The 17,143-nt window shown below is 43.6% G+C and overlaps 1 protein-coding gene across 2 annotated transcripts in view; it reads right to left on the bottom strand.

Moving 5' to 3' along the window:
* Nucleotides 1-4,740: 4,740 nt before the first annotated feature.
* The window catches only part of lingo3b (leucine rich repeat and Ig domain containing 3b), a 33,939-nt gene continuing 21,536 nt past the window's right edge, over nucleotides 4,741-17,143 (bottom strand). Inside the window, exons 2-5 of one of the 2 annotated variants that reach the window (XM_031854759.1) lie at nucleotides 15,862-15,996; nucleotides 12,017-12,626; nucleotides 10,759-11,502; nucleotides 4,741-10,565 (exon numbers count right to left, since the gene is read on the bottom strand). In XM_031854759.1, coding sequence (XP_031710619.1) covers nucleotides 9,996-10,565; nucleotides 10,759-11,502; nucleotides 12,017-12,571 — 1,869 coding nt within the window. In that variant the 5' untranslated portion in view covers nucleotides 12,572-12,626; nucleotides 15,862-15,996 and the 3' untranslated portion in view covers nucleotides 4,741-9,995. The remainder of the gene's footprint in view (nucleotides 10,566-10,758; nucleotides 11,503-12,016; nucleotides 12,627-15,861; nucleotides 15,997-17,143) is intronic. The other variant, XM_031854758.1, reaches the window with a different exon arrangement.

The following is a 17,143-nucleotide window of genomic DNA, read 5'->3' as shown; positions in this document are numbered from 1 at the left end:
CACACACACACACACACACACACACACACACACACACACACACACACCCATACACACACACACACACCCATACACACACACACATAAACACACACAGTGTTTAGGGTGAAGGGGGGCACACAGTGGGCGAAGGGGGAGCAACACAGGAGCGGGTCCTCATGACATGAAAACACACTTTTGTTTCTAATTTTTCCCACAAGGAAGGAAATATATTGATTACCGCCACCGTTTTGTTTTTTTAATACGTTTTTACATGCTGGTGAGACGATGTCATCTCACAGAGTCCTCTCCACGATACACACATGCACACACACTCCCACCAGAGATATTTTTGTGTAATTTGTAACTCGAGTGTATGTGTGTGTGTGTCTCCGATTGTTTACAAAGCCCTCTAACCCCAGTCTCTCATTGGCTCGCATCTAAAACTTTAACCTTTGTATTAACCAACCGATGCTCAATCAGTACAGAAATGATGAGACCTAACAGCTCCAAAAGACACATGAAGCCCGCCAGTGACCCCCACCCATCCAAACCCTCTTTACTGGTCCCTCCGTCCAGGGTAGCATCACAACAAGGCAGGCATGTGTAGACAATTCATCTTGATATACCTCAAATCTTTATTGTAAAGGTTAATGTAGTGAAACAATAATGACAATGTTTAGCTATGGGAGTGGCATTAAAGTCACAGCAAAAATGATTGTTCGTTTTTAAAAGATTTGTTTGAAGGAGTGTGTGCAGTATAAGCCGTCTTATAGTTTGACATCTTTTTGAGTTGGTTAATTTATTGTCTGTAGGTTTGCACGTTTTCCTTTTTGGAGTTAGGAGAAACATTGAAAGGAGGAGTATGAATACTTGATCAGGTAGGAAAGGACATAATATCTATGATGATGTAGCAGAAGAGGACAAAGAAATCAGTGACGAATGATTATGAATATAAATGAAGGAATGGAGAAAATTGTTCAAGATCAACGTGAAAATGACACATAAAAGACGTACTCATTTCTGTTTTGCATCACTTTTTGGCTTATTTTGTGTTTGATTGTTTCCGAAGTGTGTAAAAGTGATTCCCATATTAAAAAAAGAGAACCAACCAAAGCACCTCTGTCATTATGGTTGGGATGAGCGATTCTTTTATGCATGGATACTATATATGTGTATATAAACTGCAGGATGAATGAAGAGGGGGAGAAACAGGGAAAAAAACAACTGAGCTTAGTTTCCAGGTACGTTCTTTTTTTAGCTCTATGTCTTTTATGTGCTATTTATGTACTTGTTAAAAAAGAAGTGTGTATTTGTACGTGTATCAGCTTCATCGCTGTGCGTCTGTCCTCCTGTTGTAACCCTTCCATTTGTGTGGAAATAGTCTCCACACCGTCTGTAGCCGCCCTTTGTCTCGTCACACAGGTGAGAGTGAGTTTCTCTGTTTTGTTCCTGTGTTTCCGCTTATCCGTATTTAATCTAAATTCGACCAGCCAGTGTGTTTGTCTGCTTTTGTAGAAACATAAACAAACAGACAGCTGAAATGCGGGTTTCCTTCAGTGCTTCAAAATGGCGTCATTTGCTTTTTCCTTCTGACAGACCTCAGAGTTGTTGAAGACCCAGTGTCGATGTTCTCTCCCTCTTCCCTTACCAATCAATCAGAACCAAGTGTCTTTGTGATGGTAGAAGACAATCAATTTCAAATAGAGCAGAGACAAAAAAGAAGAAGAAGGAGAGAGAGAAAGAGAGTGATGGAGGAGGGCAGAGAAAATGACTGGACAGGAGAAATGGAAGGGGAGGAGGAAGGATGGCTCTCAGTGTGTGTGTGTGTGTGTGTGTGGTCACCTTTAACCTCTACAGAGTGACCTTTACTGTGGGGGCTGAGGCACCCGGGACCCTCCCCCGGCCACGATGGAGGTGTAGGTGTAGGTGGTGGGGGGGATCTGACTCGTTAAGTGGACGTGTAATCGAAGATGTTGATCAAATGCCTGCACACACACACGAGAGCCTTTCTTCTGATCTTCACCTCCCAGCAACACAGTCACGTTGGTCTGCCTTCAGCCTGTGGACTCAAGTAATAACTGGGACAAATAATGCACCAAGTGAAAGCCAGTATGGTTAAATTGTGTGTTTTGACTAAAACAAATAAAGAAACAAGCGATTGGCTGACTTACTTCCTTTCTGTGTGATGGTTTCTGACTGTGGAGCTCTGTTGCCATCTGGTGGTGTTAAATAAAAATATGTGGACAATCAAGCCCAGGAAATGTACAGCATGAGGACCATGGCCAGGATTTTAGAAACACTGATGTACCTAACACCACGTCTGTCGATCAAAATCAATACATATATATATATTTCTTTTGAATTAATTTACATTTTTTTTACATTATATTTACTCAGTTAACTTTTCAGTGAAATATAATAATTACTTCATAAGGCAATTTTTTTCCTGAGCTTTACATTTGATCGTGCTAATTTAGTCATAACGTATTAATATTATAGAAGAATACTTTGAGTTTTCATAACTGAAAGCTTGTTTCAAAGCCTTTTTCCACACAGCAAGGAGAGCTGTTCTGGTGAGGAAATACTACTAATCTCTGCATGTCTCAGCAGGAAAAGCACGGATGTAAAAATGAATTGAATGATGGTTGAATTCCATTCAGTTTGAGGATCCTGGTATTGTGCAATCACCGTCACGCTGTGACTTACCGGGACACTTGAACAGAACAGAGCTATGAGTAGTTTTATTAATTAGTCTTCTGTCCCAAAGCCATTACTGTATACTAATTGTCATACTGTTTTGGCAGTTAGTAAACAAAGATATCAGCATACTTTACCATTTTATACTGACAAGGAATTATACAATACAATAATTCTTCCTTTTTTGTTTTCCAAGATATTTTGGAGCTGTTTCACCACCACCTGCAGTTTATGTAAATGTTTTCCAGCTTTCAGTTTGTCCTCCATTTCCTTTGTGCTTTGCATTGAGAGAGAATACGCCAAACAGCACAGTAACGAGAAGAGACACACAGGACACTTTTGACAGAGTCACATCATGCTTTTATGATGAAAGGAGTTCATTTACAAGACAGACAGTATATAAAACATATATTGAAATAAAAAAAGAACTAATATGTGTTTTATAGACAAGTACATTATTGTCTCATATTTCCCTTTGAGACCAAGCAGCCATGGGACTGAGCAAAACATGGGTGATCCCTGGAGAAAAGAAGCAGCAGTTAATTCCTATATTACTATAACTACACTATTTACAGTTCAACAGTCATTTTTCTCTGTCAGACATGGCAAAGAGGTCTACAGATTTGATGACATGGTATGGCTAATATATCTAATATGTACAGTTTCTGTTCTTTACACCCAAGGATCCACACATCGCGTTGCAAAATCTAAATGTTATAATTCTGGATGGTATTGCGACCAGAGAGGAATTTGGTACTCACTGTGTAACAGCCTCTATTATGAGCCATCATATATGCTTTTAATGGTTGATCAGTCCACTCAATCTGTCAAGCTGAACAACTTGTCTTAATGCTAGCTCTGCATTACATTGGAGCGCTCAGCACCCATTCCTAGGTTTCAGGGGTCAGTAATGACCGTGTCAACAGGCTACAAATATGCATTAGCACAAAAACTAAGAGTGATCGAGGAAAAATGTTTAACGAGGTCGGCGCCAAGTTGAAAGAGAGACAGAGAGAAAAGACAGAGACAGAGAGAGAGAAAGAGAGAGAGAGAGAGAGAGAGAAAGAGAGAGAGAGAGAGATAGAGAAAGAGAAAGAGAGAGAGAGAAAGAGAGAGAAAAGACAGAGAGAAAGAGAGAGAAAGAGAGAGAGAGAAAGAGAGAGAAAGAGAGAGAGAGAGAGAGAGAGAGAGATAGAAAGAGAGAGAGAGAAAGAGAGAGAGAGAGAGAGAGAGATAGAAAGAGAGAGAGAGAAAGAGAGAGAGAGAGAAAGAGAGAGAGGAGAAAAATAAGTTCGCCAATTTGAGAACTTTACTAATAACTAACTATATTTTCTGTTAAAGGGCTCCAACAAATACAGAGCTAGATCATCGTGACAGCTTCCTCTGAAGAGTGGGAGAGGTAAGAGAGCGTTACATTGACTCAGACCTGGGAAAAAAAAAAGTCTAAATCTGGCACCATCTCGTTCTTAAAAGAGGAAAATCATCTTAAAAGTTAATGTGGAAACCTAGGAATGAGTGCCAACCAGGTCTGTTAGAGCTCTGCACACCTCCTCCTACTTCAGAGGGATTCTGGGAGAGTGGCAAGGTTCAAGACAGATCAATGAAAGTATGCCATTAATTATCCAATCCCCATACAGCATTGATCAGTCCCACCATCCTGCTTGGAATATCAATGGTTTTATCCCCAGCTAAACACATCCTCTGTGTGTGAGTAGATATGTGTAAAAGTACAATCATCCCAAGTAAACAAATGCTTCTTTTGTAAGATGCAGACTTCTTTTAAATATCTGTGAATGCACGTGCAGGTGATTACCAGATTAAAAACACTTTAATGGTCCCACCTGCTCTCGCAGTAAGTCTGTTTCAACCAGTCCCATGGCCAGCAACAATGGCACCCATAGCTCTCCGTACAAGCGTAGCTGAGAGTTTGGCAAGACCAATCACTGTATACAAAAGGCATGCATAGATTAAACCTGCTAAAACCAAAAGAAAGAGAGGGATTGAAAGTGAGACTGATTACTGTTCAGCTCTCAGCCATAGAGAAAGAATGGTGCTGTGACATTTTATCATGTTTTGTGATTATTTGTTGTGAAGTCGGAGAGACTTCTGGGGGCGTCAGAAATTATTTGTCTAATCTACAGACTGAGTCTCAGCAAACCAGGTCAGAACTGTTCCGATCAGATGGAGGCCTCTCCTCATAACTCCTCACAGGTAGCTGAGAGCAAACATCGCTCCGGACACCCAAGAGCGGAGAGGAAGTCCCGCTGTGGCTGGAAGAAAAATCAGCGAAGCACTGACATATGAATCTAACAGTCAATGTGCTCTCTTTAGTGTTTCACTGTATGAGACCCAAGAGCTTGATTTATTTTCCCATCACAGACAATAACACTGGTACGTCAGCGTCATGGTCCCATTGTGTTGCTGTTACTCACATTGACCACCTGGGGTCAGTATTGCCATATAGAAAGTGGGGCAGTTGCAGTTGTCTGGTCAAGGTTAAGATGAAGCAGTTGTCAGCTCAAGGTGCTTTTAAAATCCTTCAGCAATGCTCTGCGACATGCCCAATTAAACCTGCATGTCAGATAACAATGACAGCTTTGTATTACCATCTATTTGTCCAATTGGAGGAAACTACCATATGTAATATTTCTATCTAACAGATATGTAAAAATGCTAAAATACCAGCGTGAATTCAGCCTCCAGCATCTGCATGGCACACTGTCATGAGAGGTCTGTTATGGAAATGAGATTAATAAGCCCAGTAATCACCCAATCAGTCGAGCTCACTTCTTCGTCATCCCATTGCGGCTCCTCTCAGCTCTGATAATTCAACTCTGATATAATCCAATCGAAACAGCAGCTGTAGGATCTGGAGCAGCAGATGGATGCAAGAGCAAATCTGGTGTCAGAAACAAGGTGAAACCAAGGAAATGCATAAAGAAATGCAGCCTTGTTAGTCAAATAGTGAGAGAACAGCTAAGACTGGTCCTCTTATTGAGAAACAATAAAAAAACTGAAAAAATTCAGGTTTAGCTCATAATTAAGCCATGACTATTGGTGTCTAAAGGTTCGTCTTATTGTGTCCGGGTCTTTGACGAGTTACCCAGTGGAAGGTATCCTAATAGGTTGCTGCTGATATAACTGGGGCGTCTCTAGACTACAGTACATCAACCCGAGGCAAGGGCGAACCGGAGGAGGGAGGAGGGGATCGCTCAGCCTACTTTCTCAAGTGTTACAGCGGAGGAAATGAATCAAGCTCCAGCTCCACCGGTATCTGCAGCACAGAGAATCTGTCAGGCGGACTGAGGCAATGGTATGTGTACTGGCACATTTGTTTGGCAAAGTGTCTATCAATTCAAATGTTTCATGTATTTCTAAAGTCTTTGATAATGGATATCTGGCAGAAGATTAAAGAGGTGAGGGGGGGACAAGAAAGATATATATTTTTAAAGCTTCCTCTAGCTTTCAAGGCCTTTGAATAAATCCAAACCCTGAACAACTTGAAGATGTCTGTTTTCAGTGAATGAGCTGCTTCCTTGACAAAATGACTCAGTGAACCATAGTAGGCAGAAAGTGAGTGTAGGCTCATAGTCACAGTATTAAAACAATCCAACCCCATTTTCTACATTTGTAAGTTAAAGTGTGACAATATATCATCAGAGAAAACACATACAGCACAGTCTGTGGGTTTTCATATCCAGAGAAAGATCCCAGAGCCGCGCTGTGCAGAGCGGGAAAGTTCCAGAAGTGCTTTTTTTTCCAGGAATGAGTAGGGCGTGAAATGGGAATCAATGTCTGTTTTTTTTCTTCTTTTTTTTTTTTTAGGGAACCTGGGTCACCCCTTTCATCTTTTGTCTCCACTGATCCGATCAATGCTCCGTGTTCGATGGCATCACAGGGAGCAACAAATCACAACACGACAACACGGACTCACCGACCACACGAACACGTGTCTACTACCGCACAACCATAATCCAGCCTAATACTGTGAACAGGGACAACGAGGGTTGGAAATGTTAAGAAGACAGGGAAAGGGAAGAGGGGAGGAGGAAGGGGGAGAGAGGGGGAGGAGAAGGAGAAGATGATAATAAAACAAAACACGCCCTCATCTACGCTTACATTTGTGATTGATGTTTGCACAATAACGCCATCTACAATCACTAGACATTCTCACTGTCTTCTAAACCTAGTTTTCACCGAGAAATACTAGGGAATGGAAACACAAAGGGGGTCGGCGCAGGGAGAGGAGACGTCCGTGAAGACGACGTCCTGTTCTCAACACAGAAATGGCCACTGACATTGTTAACGAGCGGTGTTGGAAAACCAGGCCAATTTGTTCATCTATTCTCATTCAGCCTCATGAATCTTTAACAGCTGTTGAGTTATTCATCCTGACACAGAAGCCGTGGTTTCATCATCCCTCACAAGGGACAAAAATGGAGTTTGCAGGATTTATTTGGCAAACGTTTTGAGAGTTTGAGGTTCTATCATACCTGGGTAAATTATTTCCCAAAACCCTAAGCTTGCAGTGTTATATGTTCTTTAGATGGTGGTTGCCAACTCTTTACAGTACGACCCTTAAAAATGAAGCAATGCTCCTCATGACATATTGCACACGTCAATGAGTTTAATGAGTTTGTGAGTCCTTCATAGGTTCCAATTAACAACCAACTGGTTTCAAGATGCAAACATATTTTAAACTTAACTGCCGGTGCTCTGCATTCCGTATGATTTTGTTAGAATTACGCATAGAGTGCAGCTGTCTTCTCACACACACACAACCACTCCAGACAATTGCAAAAGAAGACAATTGCTATGCCACCATGCAACTCCCATCCTGCAAACCAGCCTCTGATTAGAACCACACAGACAGAAACTAAAGTGTTATACACATAGCGGGAAGGTGGTATATATAGATATCAACATTTAAAAGGATTTATAAAGCTGGTGCATGGACTCCAGAAGGTAAAACTATCCAGTATATAAATGTTGATACAAATATTAAATATTACTTAACTTTGTGTAGCAGACCTATGTTTTCTTCTTTCTTATTCTGACAACCATCTGGTGACAACTCCAATTTAATTTGTGACACTATTAGCCACCACTGCTTTAGATGATGTCTTGTTTCTTTAGTCCTGGTTCCAGTGGATATGCACGCCGAGATGCGAACAGGCACAAGGTCTAGTGTGTGGGAACAATAGTAGGTGTTGAGAACAGAACAGTCCCACACGGAGGACGGTGAACTTTAAAAACGGTAAACTGTTAAAAGGTCACGGAGAACAACAACTGAGGAAATTAAAATAGAGGACAAACAAGAAGCAACAGAAGACTTCAAAGAAAGTTTTTTTTTTTTCTTTTTTTTTAAACCACAGTACTACTCTCCACTATACGATCCACATGGCGTGGGTAGGGTTAACACGTACTTCATTTACATTTTGAATCCTCGGTCTCCAGCCAGGGACCCCTCCCGAAGGAGGACCCAGTGGGGGTGTGTAGGGGGGGTGGGGGTGAGGAGGGGGGATGCACTGGGCTAGGGGGGCAGAGACATTCGCACACCGACCGTCTCAGAGACAGAGAGAGAGCAGCGTCATACTTTGCTGTGGCGCTTCATCAACTTGTATGTCCATTGACGTGTAACTGTGATTGTTGTTCCTATAAATCAACGTAACCTTGATGAGGTTTTACCACTTCTGTGTGTGTGTGTGTGTGTGTGTGTGTGTGTGTGTGTTATGGGGTGCAACTCTATGCAAGCCCAGTGACAGCAGATGGTCTTGTGATCATCCCACCAGCTTGTAAGATGGCAGTAGCAATAATTATTATCATATAACTGAATCATGCACACGGCTCGCTCTACAAAAACAACCTACACATACTATGGCTTTGTTTCTTCACTCAAACATTTACAGTTCTCTCTTGGAGAATGAATTTTGGCTTCATGGCTCTACGTACAGTATTGCTGGAATGTAATATTTTAACAGAGCATGTGTGTTGGCTACACTCACTCTGTAGGCTAGTTATTTCACTTCTCCTGAGAAAAGGTGCTATGCATATGTTGCTATGTGTGTTTCCTAGAATGACAGTGTGTCTACTTGAAGACCCCCGACAGTGGTACTGTGTGTCCTCTCTCTGCCTCTGAGTGTGACCCAACACTCCGGGCTGCTCCCCCCTGGCAGCGCTGGGAAGGTCAGGCGTCCACCGACACAGCAGAGGGCAGGGACAGCGGTGGAGGCCGGCAGGTTGAGCCTCTCTTGTTGATGAAAGAGCATCGATGAGGCTTGTGATGTAGGTACCCAGCGACCTTCCTGCGGCCACCAGCCTGGTCCCCATTGCTCTCTAATGTGTTGGTTGCTATAGTTGCAGTGGCTGCCCGTGTCCGGTGGGCTTGACTTCCTAACCAAACCCCCCGGGCCGCGGGCAGCCACGGCAGCTCTCGGTCAGTGCGCTCGTCCCAAACTCACACAGCTAACGTTGTTGCAAAATCTCACAAAGAAGAAGAGGCCGAATCTTTTGTCTATTTGTCATTTATGGGAATGGTCCAAATCCAGCGCTTCTTATCAGATATGATCATCAGATCGTATTTTACAGCCTTTAAGCTTGACATAAGATAATGCTAATGAAGAACCCTTCTCACTGTTCAGCTGTGGTCAGAATAGATAAACGAGGCTCTTATATGTTCTATAGAAAAACATATTCAAAAATGTCTTTCAAAACAATTTGTTTTATTCGGTGTCATGAACTCACAACTTAACTCTCATCTGCATTTCTACATGCACGATTCTTAACAGGGCAGACTTTAGAAGAGCAAAGCCACAAATTATATAAATGGATGGTAGCCAGGTCTCCCTGCAGCTCATTTCTCTTAAAATCCCTGACTGTACAGAATACAGTTAAGTATTTAAATTCATTATCTCATTAATGTAACAGAGAAACAGGGCTACCGGTATCCCACAGCACAGTAATCATGCCAATTTCCAAAACTTATCTCCTATAATTCTTAACTCTATTATTCTTGTCAAGAACGGACGACAAGTTAGCTCCTTTAAATCTATCAATACTGTAGTTCTTAACAGTATCAATTAAACATGTTTTTTTTTTTACCACAAGCTGAATAAAACCACTGAAAGGCAGAGAGATCTGGGTGCAAATTGTGTCATTTGATGTGGGTACTCAATTTTGAATAGAGCCAATAGACAGGAACTTATATTGTGCTTTAACACTTCTTTGTGAGTCAGTGGCTGTGTGTGTTTGCGTGTGTCAAACACGTTTTTGGGACGTGCTCATGCCTCCCCCGAGGGACCCCTGGCTGCGTTGTTTCATATCATCTTCATGTTGAACTTCCTGGTCCCTCCTGTGGTGCTGCCGGTGACGGGTTCAGATTTCCGGAAGGAGTACTCCACTGTGAAGTTGTTCTTGCGTTGGCCGCGTCCCCGGCTCCACACGAACAACAGCAGGAAACAGAAGAGGACCACCCCCAGGAAGGTGATGCAACCCATTGCCGTGGAGACCAAGATGGTGGTCAGGTCCAAGGTGAACTTGAGGAAAACGCGCGTGTTGTTCAGATTTGTGTCGTTGAAGAACTCGCCGCTGTACAGCGAGCGGTTGAGAAAGAAGGCTGAGGCGGCATCTAGTGGCAGGCCACGCACTGTGAGTGTAGCAAAGTAGGTGTCATTGCCTCCGGCGTTACTGGCGATGCAGATGTATGTTCCGCTGTCAGTAAGCTGGGCATAGCGGATCTCCAGGGTGCCACTAGGGAGGACAGTAATGCGCCCGGAACTTTTAGCTGTGATCCGTCTGCGCTGTGGGGAAATCCAGATAATAGCAGGTGCAGGTTCTCCTTCAGCTCGACACAGAAAGCTCACAGGTTGGCCCTCACGAGCGACCACCTGTGAAAGGTGGAGGAAAGGAGTGCATAAACCAATTATTTCAGGAGAATATGTGTGCAAAACAAAATCTGGCAGATCACAGAAAATACTTTTTGTGCTTGCAGAAGCAATTAGAGTGACCTCAATGATAAAACAATAAGCATTTATCAAAGTTTAGCTAAATATTAAAGCTAAATGCAGTCATCTTCATTACCTGCTGCAGCTTACGGTTGCGTATCTTAGGTTTCTGGCATGTAAAGTGATCGAAGAGTGCAGAATCGGTGAAGGTGCTGAGGCTGACCCCTTGCACCTCCACCGGCCCCGCACACACTGGCACTCTGCCGTCAAAGTTGAGGGTCTTGCGTCTCTGCAGGATCCACAACAGACGGCAGTCACACATCAGGGGGTTCCCATCCACTCTGAGGGTCTCCATACTGTTAACAGAGTGGAAGGAGCCCTCTTCAAGAGTCTGCAGGTAGTTGGAGGAGAAGTTGAGGACCCGGATCTGTCGAAGGCCTCCGAGGGCATGGAGCTCCACTGTCATCAACCCTGTGCTTACCATGATGAGCTCCTTCAGCCTCAGCAGGTCCTTGAAGGCCCAGGGCTCTAGTGTGGTGATGGGATTGTAGGACAGGTTGAGGTGGGTGAGGTGCACCAGGTTTTTGAAGGAAGCGGAGGGAACAGAGGTGATGTTGGTGTTGGTGATGGAGAGCCAGTGGAGGTCCAGGCCCTGGAAACAAAGAGGGGAGATGTACTCCAGGTACGGCCAGTGATCGATTTCCAGACCCCGCATGTTAGAGAGCTTGCGGAAGTTCTGGTCCTCCAGGGCAATGATGCTGAGGTGACAGAGGCGAAGGGTGACCAGGCTGCGTAGGTACGACAGGGTCTGGCCGGAGATGGATGTCAGGTTGCAGCGCTCTATTGTGAGATCTTCCAGCCCCAGCAGCCCTGTGAATGCCTGGAAATCAGGAAGATAAAGGGCTTAGAAACCTAAAATAAAATATATTTACTTAATTGACATGTATGCATGATGGCCAGCAGAGAATGTTCAATTTTGCTGTTGAAAAAACAGTGGAAAGACAGTATGTTCACAAAAACTGAAAAGTCCATTATAATATGACCAAATACATGTGTTGCATGTATATTTTGCTTCTAATAAGAAATTCTAGGAGTTTGTGGCACCATGAGTATTGCGAAAGATGCCGACAAACACTTTTCCTTTGTTAAAGAAATAGTTTAACATTTAAATGTGATATGAGAGTTGAATCGATCCTCATCTAACTCTCTTCAAGAAAGCCAACATGCCCATTCCTCCAAATGTTGAACTACATATTACTGTTTATTTGGAACCACAGAGTATATTCCACTATGATCTCATTTCCTGGGATTTGTTAAAATAAATTGATTGTTCGTCCATCCACTTCTTCATCAGTAACACAGTGATGATACAGACAAAATGCCTGACAGCCTACCTTGTGGGAGATATAAACCAGGTCGTTGTCTCCCACCTCCAAATATTTCAGACCCCTCAGATCCTGGAAGGTGTAGTCCAATAAAATCACCATCTTGTTCTCGCTCAGGTCTAGGCTGGTCAGATTGCCCAGCTTGGCGAAAGCCCCCATGGGCACTAACTTCAGCTGGTTTCCCCTTAACTTCAGCACTTTAAGACTCTGGAGGGTGGCGAAGGCATTGGGCTCCAGCGTGGCGATGAGGTTCTCACTGAGGTCTACTTCCTCCAGCCGTGGGTACGGTGCCAGGTCACCTGCTTGCACCCAGCGGAGCCGGTTTTTGCTGAGGTCCAGAAGTTTCGTCTCTGTGGGGATGCCCTCTGGGATGTTGGTGAGCCGCCGCCGCTGGCACGACACCGACCTCAGCTGAGCCGAGCACTCGCACCGTGGCGGACAGGCCTGGCTATTTCCTGGCAGCGTCAAGGTTATTATGGCAACCAAAGAAGCAACCAGGAACCACGGCCGCACCCTTGGCCATGGCACTAAGGCACGCCCACCAGGGCCAGGAAAGCCAGTCATGGCCCTGGTCCTCCAACTCCTCGCCTGTTGAAGGCAGGGTCAGCGCACCATACACCTGCAAGATGAGACAGAGGGACGGAATTAACAGGAGAGAAGCAAAGAGAGAGAGAGTGGAGAAACCGGAAACATGAGATTAATGAATGATAGAAAGAGGATGTGGAGATGATCATCTCTCATAAATATGACATTAACACGGCTGTGAATTATCTACGTGTAGTTAAAGTAATATTGCATTGAAAGCTGTCGAGACATATCATCGACACGGCATTAAAATATAACTGACGAGACCACATGACAGGAACACGGCTCCATGTGAGATATTTAAGATAATTTGTCTTATTTATGGTTTGAGTTGGAGAACTGGGACACCAGGAGCCATGTGAGGCTTCCTGCTTCAGCTGAATCCATGTACGTTGCACCTCCTCAGCTCCTCTTTGCAGCACTGAGACCGTCTGCTCCATTTTGGCAAACACAATTAATTTATCATCAGCGAGCATAAACACAGACTGATCTCGTCATCATTCACATTATCCCTGGAAGCCAATGCACGCTATGAAATGTGAAGAGCAATATAGGCGTTTGAATCATTGTGTACTCAAGTCACATAATGTGTTTGATCAGGTATGTGCTGATGCATGCGTGCGTAGGACGTGGCATTTTGCTGGGTATGAATTAAAAATCACTTTGGTTCTCCTTGCGCAGCGACGAGATGAATCACTCGTGCTTCAACATTCCTTCAGGCAACCTGTCATCTCTCCCACACAATGTTTTCAACTCGGAGACAGTCAAAGAGCACCTGGCATTAGATCTGGAACACGACACAGTGCCCATCTAGTTAGCAGTAAGTGGAGATACTTTTACACTTGAGAAAAACTTGTGTGGAAAGAGTAAAAATTTTTGATATCATCCTCACCAGAAACCCCAGATGTTAAACACTTTACTCTTTGCTTGTTTCTTTTACAGATGAAGTGAAAAAAGCGAGAATACATCATCATCACAAGGGAGTATGATGTTAAAATGTCCTCTGATGCTGGCAGTAGAAGAAGAAAGCGTCAAACAGATTAATAATATATGGGTTGGTGTTTAGAGGGTGAGTCGAACAGTTCAAGGAGTAAGTTGCCAGTCTCTCCTTGCTGGGCTTTGCCTCAAGTCTCTTTTGTAGTAAGTTGGATTTTGAAAACAGCCTCTTGAACGCCGAATCATGTCTGACTGTTTCAACGTGTTGGCATCAATTGGATCAAATATGAAATGGGATTAAAGCTAAATTTAAATGTTGGCAGGCGTAAATTCCTCGCACACATGCACAAAACTCATATTTTCACACATGATCACACACATACAAACTCGCAGTAAAACCCCAGAGAAAGTGTGTCTCATCTACTGAGCCTCAGGGTGGATAGTCCCACAATTTTTTTGACAGATCTGAAAAACACTTTGTTTACAGATCCCATATCTGAAGGATCTGGTTGTAAATCTGGCGCAATTTTCCATTTGCTGAGACAAAACGCAGGCAGAGGGGGGCTGACCCAGTTCTCAGTCTCGCACTATCAACCAGCAACAACTCCCCATGACCACAACAACAGAGCAGCAAACCTCAGCGTCTCCGTGGAGCAAAGCCCAGGAGAGTAACAGCGATCTGAAAAACAAACACGAGTATACAGGTGTTCCCAAATAACGAGCTATTTATAAGACAAAAATCGAACAAAATTAGCATCTGCATCCCAGCACCAGCTAGATAATGACATGATAATATTTCCTCACCTCTTACTTCCCTACTCGTGGTCCCCAAAGGGGACTTTGATGATAACCTGACCTTTCCTCTAGTGCCAGAATGAGATTTAAATTTGAGCTTCTTATTGAGATAAACAGAGTGAAATATCTCAGCAACTGTCAGATGCATTGCTATGACATATGGCACAGACATTCATGGTCCCCTGAGGACGTTTTGTAAAAACTTTTAACCACTGAACTTCACCTTGCGCTATCTTCAGGTCAACATTCTTCAGGTGTATATTGTTAATTTGCAAATGTTACCATGCTAATATGCTGACAAATAATATGCTGTTTTCAAAATGGAATACTCAATCTGTATGTACACTAAATGAATTAAATGCTTTTACCAGCAGACTGTTCACACTGAAGTTAACTCAAGCAATATATCTTCTCTGCATCACATGACCACATGTATTGACCATGCTGTTACCGCTATGAGCTGCCATAGACTGAAAATTATTTTAAGGCATTTTTGTGTTTAATATATTTTCTACAGTACATCATATACGTGAGCTTTTCCTCTTAACTGTACCTTCACTTCATCCACCATAGTTTGTAAGAAAGCTAATTACTTTGTCTGCCTTACAGTCCACCATTGGGCAGTCTGAATTAATGCAATCATTTGTGGGTGCTTAAGTATGTCTGGTAAACTCTGGTGTCTTTCTCAGAAACTCTTGCTAATCTAGAAGGCCTTGCTTAGACTACCAGCTCAAATCCGTATTTTGGCATATCCAGATTAATTTTCGAAAGTCTGGACTGCTAAAAAACACACATGAAATGCAATTTTTGCAAATCAGATTTCTAGAGATGCGTCTCAGTCTCTATGCTCTGGCTGCTCAAATTAGATTACACTGTGCAGAGCAGAGTCCATGCTGTTTACTGGCACTTTCACTTTTACTTCCTGCTGCTTCCCCATCGCAATGTTTACCTCTTCTGTCACTGAGTTTGTCTGGTGTGACGGCGGAGTTCTGCACCATGGCAGTGCCATCGTTTCCTCGAGCGAATGCTTCCTCGCTGGAAAGCCGCGTCAGCAGCATTGCTGCGTCGCTAGTGACGCCTATACTGATCACTTGCAAATAACAGTGCTGACTGTCTTAAAGATTTGATTTGAGAAACAAATCAGATTTGCCTGGAGTCTGAACTTTGTCGTATACATCAAAGCATTTCGCGTATACACAAAGTTTGCATATTTTGCGGATCCTTAGTTTTATGTCATGTGTTAGTATGTTAGTATGCATGTGTCTTATATTCTGAGTGAATATAGTGTCTGTGTCAGTGAACATCTGCCCAGCTCTTAGGCCATGTGATGGATGCAGCCTGCCCCCCCCTGTGAGAGTCATCCTACGGATCAGTGGCAGTTGCAGCATGAATCAGTGAGCCGACACCGTGGAGGCAGACAAGGTCCTCGCTGCTGGACTCAAGGACAGGCAGGAATCTTTAAAACACAGACACACACACACACTCCATTAAACCCATGGACCCGGAGGAGTCCAGTGTGCAGACGGATAAATACACACCTTTACTTTCACTCCCATGGCAAACACAGGATGTAGCTGTTCTAGTATTGTAGCAGCAGGTGGTTTCATCAGCAGCTTGCCTCTCTATTCTGCTTCAACAGAGCTCAGGGTAAGTCTTGCAGCTTGTTCCCGCATCTGGACAGCCAAGACACACAAAATCACACTAAGAGGCCCCAAATCAACACCACAAACTGTAAATTAACATTTGCCAGATGTTGAGGCAACAGCAGTGGCAGATTCCCGACAGATTCTGCAGCAGGCCAGCTGTCCAGGCAGAGAGATGGAGAAGAATGGTAGGAAAATCTGCCTGGGAGCTAAAAATAATACATTTTTAGATAGCTGACCTGATGAACAGATGTTTGGGAACAACATCCCCGTCCAATCGCACATGCATCAGCCTGCTCTGACCATGGCCAGATGTCTCAAACACCGGTTGTTTCACCTGATTTACACAGACAGGATAGCCCGATTAAAAACACCATGTTGCCAAGAAAAAACCCTTAAAAAAATGGAAATAAATGAGGTTGTGGTCATTGTCTGGTGTGCATTTGTGTAGCGGTGTGTCTGACCGTAAATAGGTCATCCATGTTGACTGGTAGCCTTTATAAGCCTTTATATTCGGCCAGCAGAGCGTGGATCTCCTCAACCGTCATATCCCTCCTTCCTCTGCTTTGTCTGGCTTTTTTTGTCTGGCACACACACACACACTGACCCCCCCCACACACTAAAAACCTCTACAAATAGAATCAGTGATGTAGGTGCAGTCGAGCAGTCAGCAGGTTATTAGAGAGCGAGCGGTTACATTATATTGTTGCCAACCAACCGAGGTGCAGGGCCGAGATCCTTCTTGTGGCACTGGCACCTCTGTGGCACTCTGTGGCACTCAGCGGCACTCTCTGTGGCACTCCGCGGCAGTCTGTGGCACTTCAGCGGCAAGCGTCAGCTGTGGCAAACGAGCGGTACTAGTTCGGCACCCGTCAAGAAGCTGCGGAGCTGAGGGAGCGGAGCCACATTTCCTGAGACATTTCCTGAGAACACACATTGTTGTTACAACAGGTCAGCTTCCGTAAATCAGTTTTATGATTTTAGTTGAGTCACCGGAGCCACCCGTTCTCTGTATGCACCCTTAGAGTAATTAAGTTGTACTTTTTTGTTTCTCATTCATTTTATTTAAGTATGATTTTGCTGGTTTTGCAACAAAAGGGAACATAATACACTCTTTCCAAATTATTACTTTTATAGTCATTTACAACAATCGGCTAAAATAATGAAAATAAATCAT

Source organism: Anarrhichthys ocellatus, unplaced genomic scaffold, assembly GCF_004355925.1.
Source record: "Anarrhichthys ocellatus isolate YVR2014 unplaced genomic scaffold, GSC_Weel_1.0 scaffold15, whole genome shotgun sequence".
In the NCBI taxonomy this organism is placed as follows: domain Eukaryota; kingdom Metazoa; phylum Chordata; class Actinopteri; order Perciformes; family Anarhichadidae; genus Anarrhichthys; species Anarrhichthys ocellatus.
Note: the sequence above shows the minus strand (reverse complement) of the source record. Positions and strands in the feature narration are given on the sequence as shown.